Below are 11,118 nucleotides of genomic sequence, written 5' to 3'. Positions count from 1 at the left end.
ATTTAAAGCAATGTACAATGATCGTAAGTACCCATTATTATATCCGGATTAAGAGGACAAGCATCCATAATGACAGAGGTGTTTGTTCTCTTATATAGTCAGTATAAAGAGAAACAACCTCACTTGGTCCTGTTCAATACACACAAAGTGTACTAGTGTAATCCTATAGTCAAGATAGACTAATACCATATTATACTACAACCGTACCAATGGTTTGTCCAAATCCATCTAGGTTGTGAACATTTACTTATACTTTATATGGTACTGATGATATGATCTTCTGTGTGTCAACACACACCATATCATCTACAACATAAAGTATTAGACGCATGCATATAACTAATAACATATATAATATGCATAACATTTGCCCATATGATTATCATTCAAAATATAAAGAATAAGAGTTAATACAAAAGTAATGCTTTTAGTATATAACCCTATCAAATATTCAGACAAATCCGGTTGAAACACACACTTCCCCTTACAAGCAGTCGACTAGGATATGCACGTCTAGAGGTTAAAATGGTAATTCATGTCGATGTTGAATACTTGAATTCCATGCTTATATAGTACAGAAAACCAAATGTTTAAATTGTTTAAGTTTCTCTTATGTTAGAAAAAGGAGAGTTCGGATCCCTCCTCCATAACTAGATCAGATGTCTGGGTAAAGGGACATACGAAAAGGAATGGAGAACCTATGAATGTAGAAGTAGTTGAGAAAATGGTAAGATAAAGATTTTCTGAATACATTCCTTAAGAGGGGTGACTCCCTGTTTTTGCTCTTTTACTATTTATTGGTCTTACCCAAATTTTTAGAAAACAATACAAGAAATCAAGGACACGGCATCAGAATCTCTTTCTCCTCCCTCCAAGATGATGCAATTTCACAAGTCTTTGGGCCTGAACGTCCAGGTCATGTTAGAGGAGTTGGATTTGGTGTTACTCCATCACAAATGGGTATCCTATCAAAAAGCAAGGAGAAAGTTGTGTAGCTAGAGCGACAAGTAGAAGAACTATCAAGAAAGGGTTCAAGCATTAAGTCTGTAAGGGAAGAGATGCAAGACAATATTAGGCAAGAAATGCAAGAAGCGATAAGGGAAGAGATGCATGGAGCAATAAGAGAACAAATGCAACAACATATCCTTGAAAAGGAAGAGATGCAAGAGCAAATTATCCTTATGCAGAAATTAGTGAATCAGTTGATGACAACTCAGGTTATTGGTTAAGGGCATGCAAAGCATTATATATGTGCATTTTTTTGAGCATTTCCTTATATTTTCTTGCATTGTCTTAAACAGGGCTACGACCCAATGTTTAGTATAACTACAAATGCACGAAAGGTAAAGCTAATTTATTACTTTTGAATTTGTTTTTAACGGTTTTTAATGACTAAGTAGTATGATTATGTTTTTAAAGCCAAACAACCCACACATGGGTGTCAACTACAAGTTGTTCCGAATGGATAGAGGAGACATTGTGGCTGAAGGGGTTTGGTTATCAGATAATCCCGACATCGTAGTGCAGGGAAAACAACTTGGGTCTGGTGCTTCTAAGATTTAGGTAAAATTTTTCAACTATCCTAAGGCGAAGTTATGGAGACCAAGCAATGGTATGAAGACATTTGAAGATGCTCTAAGCTATTCCATTGCATTGCCTACTAACCATGTAATAAAAGAAGGTAGTTTAGCTACTAATTATATCAAGATTTAGTCAATAATTTAGAGCTAATTTTTCGTGTTGAGCATTCCTTCGTAATCATCTTTGTCCAGGAATCTAGGATTCGCATCCTGCTGCGCAAGTTATTTTCAAGTTGATATTTAATCACCTTTTTCTTCTCAAACTGCTTAACCTTTAAAAATTCCAAATTTTTGAGAATTTGAAGATCTAGGCTCATTTTAGTCACCAAGGTAATTGACTTGGTCTAGTTTTATATCCTTTTTTGACATGTGATTTTTTTTTATTAATAAGTTGTCCATTTCTTGTTTTTTTAGTTCTTCTTGAGTAAGTGTAGTGTTAGACTTAAGCCTCTTCTACTAACAAAGAGGTTATAACCTCTGTGCAGTTTTTGCGTATGAGGGTTGCTTGACTGAGTTACTTATAGTCCAACGGATGTATAAGCCGGCTTTGATTGGTCAAAAGTTTCCTAAAGAATTTGTAAAATCTTTACATGGGATGATCTATGAGAAAATCTCCCTTAAAATGCCTGTGCTGATGTTTGAGGTGTGGATAGCGAGGTAATACCCACCTCCATTCCTTGATCTTAGGGGGCAAGAGCCAGTATTTAGCACAAAAGAAGTCTGTCTTAAGTTGTATATTTCTATCGAGGTCTGCCTTAAGTCTCATCAGAATGTAAATGTCGACTACAAGTAAATAGTCAAATAGCTTACAATTAAAGACATCAGATTGGGATCCTTCGAAATGAACTTGGGCATATTCTGCTCTCCTATTCGGAGCTGGTAGGAACTTGGACATAACTCTATTTTGTATTTGAATCTATTGGGTATTCTGTGGATCATAAACCAGCTGAATAGAAAAAGGGGAAACAAAAGAAAGGGTGGGCATTTCTAATTATTTTGATGGATTGTATTTTCCATGGTTGGATGTGATGTTCATAGCATTTCTTTGAAGGATGCTTTGATCACAGAAGGGACTTAAAAGCCTGTGAAAACTTTAAGCCTACAAAAGGGCTTTTAGTAGCTATGGTGCTTCTATAATCACATTCTTGGTGTGCTTCTATAGTAACTGTGCATGCCTTGTGGCGGCAAATCCTGAGTATATTCTGGTTTATTGTAGTAGTTCATACTTAAGGTTATATAAAGTTTTAAAATGCCTCTTGATCACCTGCCTAATCTGGTCATTGCTATTTAATTGCTGCTGAATTGGGCTCCTTTAATAATGCCTGTGCTGATGTTTGAGTTAAGAATTTGTACTCTGCATTTGACTAATTATGGTTATTTAGTTAATAATGCAACTTTTGCTTAGTTGCATTTGTAAAAATTCGATGTCACTATCTTTCTCTTCAAGTCCTTAGTATAGGAACCTGCTGGTGTAGTTTATTTTACTATTGGAACTTGACTAGAGTTCTCATGGGATGCATTTGGGAGTATCATTGAACTGTCAGCACATAAGGCAGGGTATTGAAATAGTGAATCTTGTAATGCTCAGGCCACATAGTATAGCTGTGTAACTTTGTCTGTGTCTTTAAATTTAACCAAGTTGGATTTTGTGATAGCCCGTCAGTTGTTTTTTTTTGCCTAGTGTCGACTTGATTTTCATGTTGTCCAATTGTAAATTGTGTAGTTTTATGCGTAATCTCACAAGGCATGGTGGGATGGCTTAGTCCAGCTTGAGCTCCGTTGTGCTTGCTCTATGGGCAATATCTGATTGATTCAATGCTTATTTGGTCCATCTCTTGTGGGCCTAAATTTCAGAGCCAAATGACATTAGTAAGCTCAAGCAGATGAAACACTACTTGGTTTATCTACGGTTGTCTTCGGAAACAAGTAGGGGAGAATCAGACTTAACTAAATGGGTGGTAGACCAGTATTTACAACTGAATCATCTTCAAGTAAATCAAGGTCAAATGTTTTTACTGTTATGGTTTCTCTAATGAATTCAATATAATAAGTTAGTCATGGATATCTTACGCCTTACCCAATACTTGCTTTTATAAAGACGGCAGTCGAGGTCCAAATGTGCCATTCATTTGCGGAAATATTGAGACTAATAGCCATATTACACATATACCGTATTCTGCAAATATTTGACTGCTACTCGGCTATATGTTTTTTTAAACATCTAATCTTTTACGTAGAAATATAGGTGGTGAGCTGACGTGCATTAACTTTGTCTTCAGCATTGGGTGGTACGCGGAAGAAGAGGCTTTGGCAGATAGTTGAATGTCCTGATTTGTTTAATTTACTATATTGTATAGTCTGATGTGTAAATTTCTTTGGTTTCTATGTGTTGGAGGACACTTGAGCATTGTGGCTCATCTTATAGAGAATAGTGTTGATCCTGCTAGATTAATTAACATTGCAATGTCGCTACTTTGCTTGTTGCTTTACATTATGTTTGGGGATTTTGTAATTGACTCTGTATGTGTAATGACTAAAATGATACTTTGGTAAAACTCCAAAATGGTTAATGACATCCTTAGTTTTGAATTTGTTTTTTTTCATGTTTCTACAGTTCATTCTCCAAGATGGTTAATTTTAGGTCTTTCTTTACACATGTAAGTTCCCAAATCTGTGGATTGATGTAGTCACGTGATCACGTCCATTTGGTAATCCACAAAAGCAGCTTTGTAGCATTTCTAAAGTGTTGCGATAGCTCAATTCATAACACTTTCAAAATATCACGGATTTTGTGACATTTTCAACATGTTACATAGTGTAGATTCATAACATTTTATAAATGTTACAAACTTTGTACCAATGGCTTTTACAACATTTACTTAAATGTTGCAAAAGTCTTTTGTAACAATTCTAAAGTGTCACAACAGCTCTTTTATGTTGTAGTGACCCCTGAAACTGATTGAAGAACACTCGAGAGAGCAATAACAGATGAGTAGTGACGACTAATACAATGGGATCTTCTATGACAACATATTAGACATCCCAAGATTAAGTTAGGTGAAGTAATTTCTATATAAGTTTGATTTGTAAATTGGGATTTGGATTGGAGTCTATGTTTTTATAATAATGTTTAATTGATTAGTGTTTTTGTTTCTTGTTATTATATGTTGATTAAGTTTGTGGAATGTAATATCTCTATAAGATGGAGTCCTCATATGTGCTAAAGCTAGATGTGCATGCTAGAGCTAGATGTGCAGGGTGGAAAGATTTTGACCCGGGAAACAATAATTTTTTTTTTACTGACAAAAGTTTAGTAACGGATATTTCTGTTACAAAAATTGTTATTAATAGCAAGTGACACGTATATTACTAACAGATATTGTCAAGTTAAATATGACTGAAATGAAAAGCTTGGGTGAATAAAAATGGACTCTATATGTTACACTCTGCTGAACTTCTGAAACCTGCCAACCTTCAATAAAAATGGACTCTGTATGTTACACTTTGTGTCTATAGACCTCATCGACGAGTTAGGGAATTCAAAATTACACTCATTTTTGGTTAGATGGGAAATTTCTGTTTACCTTTGCACTCGCTCGATCAATTTCCTTTGGAGATTTTCGCTTAAAATCCCATCATTCTTGAGAGGAATATTTATATGCTTCTTGTCTCTTGAAAATCCTGCACTTGAAGGTGCTTTAGCCAAGTCAATGATTTCCTTGTAAAAGCTAGTGAAGATTCTCTTCTGGGACAGGCAAGCATTACATTTTCAAAGAGCCTCTCCCTGTTATTTTTCTATACAAATTTTCATTGTTTCTCTTGTATGTCATTTGCTTTTGTCATGTGTAGGGTTTAAAGGTTCTTGATACTTCTGTGGAAAACATTGCATCAGGAGCATGACAAGTATTAGGCAATGCCTGGAAAGGGGGCTCAACCTTTGTTCATAAGTATGTTCGCCTATAACTCGATGTTGTTGGTAGCAATTTTTGTCAATTGCTTGTTTACTTTTCTTAAGAGAATAATGATATGAGTCCATATTTCATGACATGGATACTCACATACTGTGACAAAGAGAGTCATAAAAATCATATAGATCTACATTTAGTTGTTTTCAACGATGATGCCACTTGTTAGGAATTTTTATTTCATTTTGTGTTCTATATCACAAACTTGGACTATGAGTTTTGTATATTTGAACAATGAATCCAGGCATTTTTTGTCGATTGCTCTGTTTCCTTCGAAGTTATGGATTGTTCATTTGTTCCAAAGGCTCATTCTTCTCACTTCCATGAACTAAACAATAATGAGGTAAATATTTGTTCCGATGCATAATTTTTGTGGGTCATTTGTTTCTCTAATTCATAGATACTAGGTGCCAACTTCATCTTTCAAATAACCTATATGATCCAATGTATATCACTATCACAAAGCATAAATCTGCTAGGTTAAGTTAGTACAAGTATAGCGAGGGTGAGGGTGTATATGGAGATACTTGAAAAATAGAAATGAACACCTTCCTGAGCATCTTGTGTGTGGCCCCGGTTGCTAATAGGATTGAAAAAGATATTGAAGGGGTTTTTGATAAAAAAATATGTGTACCAACGTTGCTCAAAAATACTTGGAGGCATTCGTGGTGAATAGGTGATATAATTCATGGCTTTTAGTAAACATATAGAACTGCTTACAGTTGACAAAAATCTAAAACATTTTAGGCAAGTCCTCAATTAATGAACCCGGAAGTTATCTATCGAAGAACTGGTTTAGAGGCCTGACAATATATTTAATGAACGTGGTGTTATAGTCAGATAGGTTCTTTGTATAATTGTCTGAAAACCATTTGTATTAGCGATTCATGTCTACCATCCGATATAAATATTAGCAAAAGTTGATCTTGGGTGAATATCGAAGCTTATCTTCACTTGAAGTTGCCTTTGGCAACCGAATGATCCTCCATATAATTTCATGATCCACAGTTCTCCCTTTAAGGTTGATGCCTCATAGTTGCCTTTACGTCCATTGGTTTCTTCAGATTGTACCACAACTTAGCGGAGTAGGGGTTTTGAAATCGGAAGTGGGTGTTACATAAATCCTGTCTTCCTAGGGGATGCGGCAAAGGTATTGAGGGAAGTCGATGTTTAATGTACTCTGGAGACAAGGACAGAGTACGAAAGCCAAAATAGGCTTGTGAAGGATTTACAAAATTGGCTTGCAGACGCAGAGTTTCAAATTGTTGAGGCTGAAAAGCTGCGCAAGAAACTACACAACACTATATTGGTAGTTTTTTCCCTCAACACTTCTTCAATTTTCTTTGTTTCATATAGTGATAACCTTGCTTCAAACTGCAGGAGCTTAAAGGTAACGTTCGCGTCTTCTGCAAAGTGCGACCCATGTTACCTGATGATGGTGCTAGTGCAGAAGCCTCAGTTATTTGTTATCCTACATCAATGGAGTCTCTGGGTTGGGGCATAGAATTGTTACAAAATGGTAATTTAGGTATAGACAAATCTGGTCTTACTGCAGTTCAACTACATTGTATGTTTATTGAATGGGGTCTTATCGTGATTGAAACTTTGTATGAACATGTCATATTTTATTGCAATATTGGGCAAAAACACCAGTTTACTTTTGATAAAGTCTTTACACGAGTCTTCACAAAGAAGATGTTTTTGTAGAAATCTCATAACTTGTTCAGAGTGCCCGATGGTTATAAAGGCGAGTACATGCTTTGTTACTTGGTCTTATATATGTTAACAATGATTACTTTACGTGCGCTTTACACCTTGTTTGGATTCATTCTTTCTTTGTCAAAGAGTGTTCGAGCTTATATAAATGTTCGCTTTGAGGTGATTAACATTTGTCTATTTTTTTTCCGATATTACCTATGTCGCCTATTTAGATTTGTGCTTGAGTACTTGATCTGATATTTTAATTATTATATTTTTGTCTCTTTCATAAAAATTGACTTTTGGATGAAACCGTTAGAAGATGCTTCTTTAACATAATTTGTGATCGGTCCCGTTCTCAAGCAAAGAACTAGTTACTAGGTTTACAATATCATAGTAATTGTGTTGATGTACATGCCACCTATTTATCTACTTCATAGAATATATGCCGCTTAACGCTTTGACTCTTCGTTTTTGTTTTTCCTTCAAATTTGATTAAATCCCACGGACGTAAAATAAAACCTCGCTCAAACCTCTCTGCAGAGATCGTGTGCTCATTCTTAATAGCTATCTGGATAAGCTTTTACAAAACTCATTTATTGTGTTAATGAGGTATAGGTTTTTCTTATTGGGAATTTTTAAATTTCAAATAGTTTATGTAGTAACAAAGCGTACTCTTGTCTGATAGAGCACCGAACAACAAGTACATGGCATCTTAAATCTTATTGACCTTGCCGGTAGTGAGCGTCTATCAAAGAGTAGGTCCACTAGAGACCGCCTAAAAGAAACTCAGGTATGGATTCTCAATTTTGCCTTGACTTTTAGGTTTGTTGTTTTGTTTTTTAGTGGATACAAAATCTAAATTCTATTAAAACAACTATAACCAGGCTATAAACAAAAGTTTGTCGTCGTTGAGTGATGTTATATCAAGCTATAAACAACTCTTTTACGATGCAGGGAAGCCTTTCTTTTGAGTACAACAAACTCAAGTCTAGGCTTGAGAGTTTGTATGAGGAGATTTAGCATGGTTACAGATACATAATCACTCATGGCATCCTGCTCAAGTCTGTGTACTCTTTTTCAGGATATCTTGGATGATGATGTGCATCATTACTATAAGAAATAACTTTTTATTTTAACTTCCATATTTGATATTTTCATTATGTAGGTGGTGGATGAGAAATGTGTGAGTAAGGACAGTAAACCCAAGAAAAAATCAGCAAAAGAAATTCTTGTTTGAGTCTACGGGAGCTATAGATAGTGAGTAGTCTCTGCGGTGTTTTACTGTTTTCAATTGGCTTTTGTGTTTGTATTGCTTGTAATAACTCTTGCTATCTCTTAGCCTGTATGTTGACCCTTTGGAATATCGGACTGAGTTAGGGAATATGAGTATTGATGTTATCTCGTGTACCTTTCCGTTATATACTTTTGTTAAGTCATCTACTCTATTTTGTTGGTCTGAAACAAATTTGACTCTTTCCTAATGGGAATTTATTTTTCAGACTCTTAAGCGATAGGCTCTTAAGCGATATAGTGGAAGTTACAAGGAATTGTTTCAAAACTATTTGGAGAAGGTATATTTCTTTTGCACACTATAGACGAGTATTGATTTTTGTAAGTCTCAAGAATTAATAACACAAGAAGAGAACTCTAGTTTTTTATTGTTGGCACAGACGATGTTTCTCGATCTAGCTTGAAGAGAAGAGTTTCAAACCCGAGTTAGCTAATACTTTTTTCTCAATCAGTGTGTTTATAAAAGTTTACTTGTACAAACATTGTACTACATCATTACATTTGATCTATTACAATTTTTTAATTTAACCTTCACCGGTCAAAAAAAAAACTTCATCATTATATTTTTTGGATTCGGATCGATGGACTACCACTACCAGAATATTTATAGTTAACTTAAAATGTTGGCGCTGCTATTTTGAGGCTCTATTATATAGCATTTAGGATTCTTAATTCTTCATTTCTTTCGATTTGATATTTAACCGTGTAATTTTGCTGGTGAGTATCTCTAGGTCTTTACGTGGTCTGTGACAGTTAGGCCCGCTGACTTTACCAACTAAGCTAGTTGCCATTTTGGCTGACTATTGGGTTCATGTGTTAGAAATACATGATTGTTATAGATGTTGTTTCTAGGAAACATTTCCTTGGCCTTTGTTGTAAGGGAAAGCTTCTCATCTTGTGGCTTTCCTTTTTGTTTTTCCAGAAAACCAGGGGGTATGCAAGTTAAAAACATTCAAATCTATTAAGATAGTATTAACTTCTTTCTTCTGGTGTCGCTATAACTCCTTATAACAAGCACAGTGTTATCTATATGTACCTTACTAAAATTCTAGTTTTGATAGATTAGCTGTTATCTATAACTCCTTATTAGCTGGGTGTTGTTGTTGGTGTCGCTGCTGCTGCCATGGACCTGCTGGTGCTTGCTGCCGCTGGTGCCCTTCTGCTGCTGGTGCCATGGACCTGCTGGTGCTGGTGTCGTTGCTGCTGGTATGGCTATAACAAGCGAGACACGCAAAAACCCATTCGCTTGTATCGAGCAAGGTATTTGTTTTATGGTTTTTCTTACTTGCTTGATAAAAAACTGGACTGAAGGAATAAGATTTTTTTAGATCTTATTTCTTTCATTCTGACATTGTTTAAATGTTCAAACCTTTTGTTCCTCCACTAACTATCCAAACCTCCAAGGGTGGCTTTTGTGATTTACTGTCTTACAAAGGAAGTTTTGGGCCTTTTTGTTGCTGTCAACAATTCTTTTTATTTTGTGTTTATTATTGTTTTTCATTAGCAAATGAGATGCTGATTACCAAAAAGTCGCAAGTGTTCTACCACTACAAGTTTAATTATTTTCTTCTCCACTATGTAGGACACTACACCATTAGCTTTGGATCTTCAGCAGTTTCCATTGTGCCGTGCCGTTATTGCCTCACGGAAGCGGCATGAAAGAGACCCTTGAAGCTACCAAAGTTCTCATTTGAAGGCTGTCGGCTTAGAGGGATTGCATTTCGCCTCAGGGTATATATAATACTAGATTATTGATTTATTAAAATCTTGATTTTTGCTATTGAATATGGTATCCCCTTGTATTAATGCATATCTAAAACTAGATTTATTTTTATTCTTGAAATTGTGTACCCAAGATCCCTCAGGTACATTATTTGTGTTAGCACCCTAACAGTGCATTTAATGCATATTTGCCTAATTTTTCTTATACTGAGATGTTTGATGAATAGTACTTTGAAATTACCATATTGATAAGAGCCCAAAACTGTAGTTTCTTTAACAATATCACTTTTGATCAATTATGTGATTAATAAGTAAGAGTTATTACTGTTATCGTGTTCTTATACATTTCAGGCACTGGAGTTGACTATGTGCAGAAATGTGCTCCTTTTGCGAGATAATGGAGCAAGATTCAAGGAGAAGAAGCCTTTTTAAAGTCCGGATAAAGCTGAAAAGTCAAAGTCAACGCGGGTAGAAATAGTGCACAAAAGTCAGTAGAATTTCGAAGGCTGTATTTTTGGACTCAGACCTCGAAATTGGGCCTACCTTATGTCAAAACGACCAGCTTGGAAAGAGCTTTCCAATTGTCCCAGCTTTGACCCAATCAGAGGAGCAAAAGTGGACAAAAATATTGTTGAAGTCAAATCCAACTGAAAAGCCCTTTGTGGACTAATGTACTGAGGTTTTGGGCTCGATTTTCCGGCCCAAAACAGGCTCCTCAGCCCATGCACGATTTTGTGGATGTGGTCTCCTCGATTTAACAAACAAAGACTTAACACTTAAGGATAGTTAGATCTAGATCAGAAAGTTAGTTTTAAACTTAGCTTTTACTTAGTCAATTAGTTTTTTAGTTAATTTTGAAT

The 11,118-nt window shown here is 35.5% G+C and overlaps 1 protein-coding gene and 1 long non-coding RNA gene across 2 annotated transcripts; both read left to right on the top strand.

Annotated features, from left to right (window-relative positions):
• Positions 1-447: 447 nt before the first annotated feature.
• On the top strand, positions 448-1,785 carry LOC147504318 (uncharacterized). The gene is made up of 4 exons (XM_086604053.1): positions 448-528; positions 620-1,217; positions 1,302-1,343; positions 1,420-1,785. The coding sequence occupies exons 2-4, from the start codon at positions 1,059-1,061 to the stop codon at positions 1,561-1,563; spliced, it is 345 nt and encodes a 114-aa protein (XP_086460179.1). The 5' UTR covers positions 448-528; positions 620-1,058; the 3' UTR covers positions 1,564-1,785.
• A 4,854-nt stretch (positions 1,786-6,639) lies between these two features.
• Positions 6,640-7,996, top strand: LOC147504317 (uncharacterized). Its single transcript, XR_015220382.1, has 3 exons — positions 6,640-6,854; positions 6,926-7,073; positions 7,932-7,996. It is a non-coding gene; the product is annotated as an uncharacterized LOC147504317 (long non-coding RNA).
• The last annotated feature ends 3,122 nt before the right edge of the window (positions 7,997-11,118 follow it).

This window comes from Coptis chinensis, chromosome 4 (genome assembly GCF_015680905.1).
Source record: "Coptis chinensis isolate HL-2020 chromosome 4, ASM1568090v1, whole genome shotgun sequence".
In the NCBI taxonomy this organism is placed as follows: Eukaryota; Viridiplantae; Streptophyta; class Magnoliopsida; order Ranunculales; family Ranunculaceae; genus Coptis; species Coptis chinensis.
Note: the sequence above shows the minus strand (reverse complement) of the source record. Positions and strands in the feature narration are given on the sequence as shown.

Bases quoted from the DNA above. Each gene is read 5' to 3' on its own strand.
- LOC147504318 (XM_086604053.1), top strand. From the start codon at position 1,059: ATGCAAGACAATATTAGGCAAGAAATGCAAGAAGCGATAAGGGAAGAG. The intron at 1,218-1,301 runs GTTATTGGTTAA...TGTCTTAAACAG, and splicing joins ATCAGTTGATGACAACTCAG to GGCTACGACCCAATGTTTAG. The intron at 1,344-1,419 runs GTAAAGCTAATT...ATGTTTTTAAAG, and splicing joins TAACTACAAATGCACGAAAG to CCAAACAACCCACACATGGG.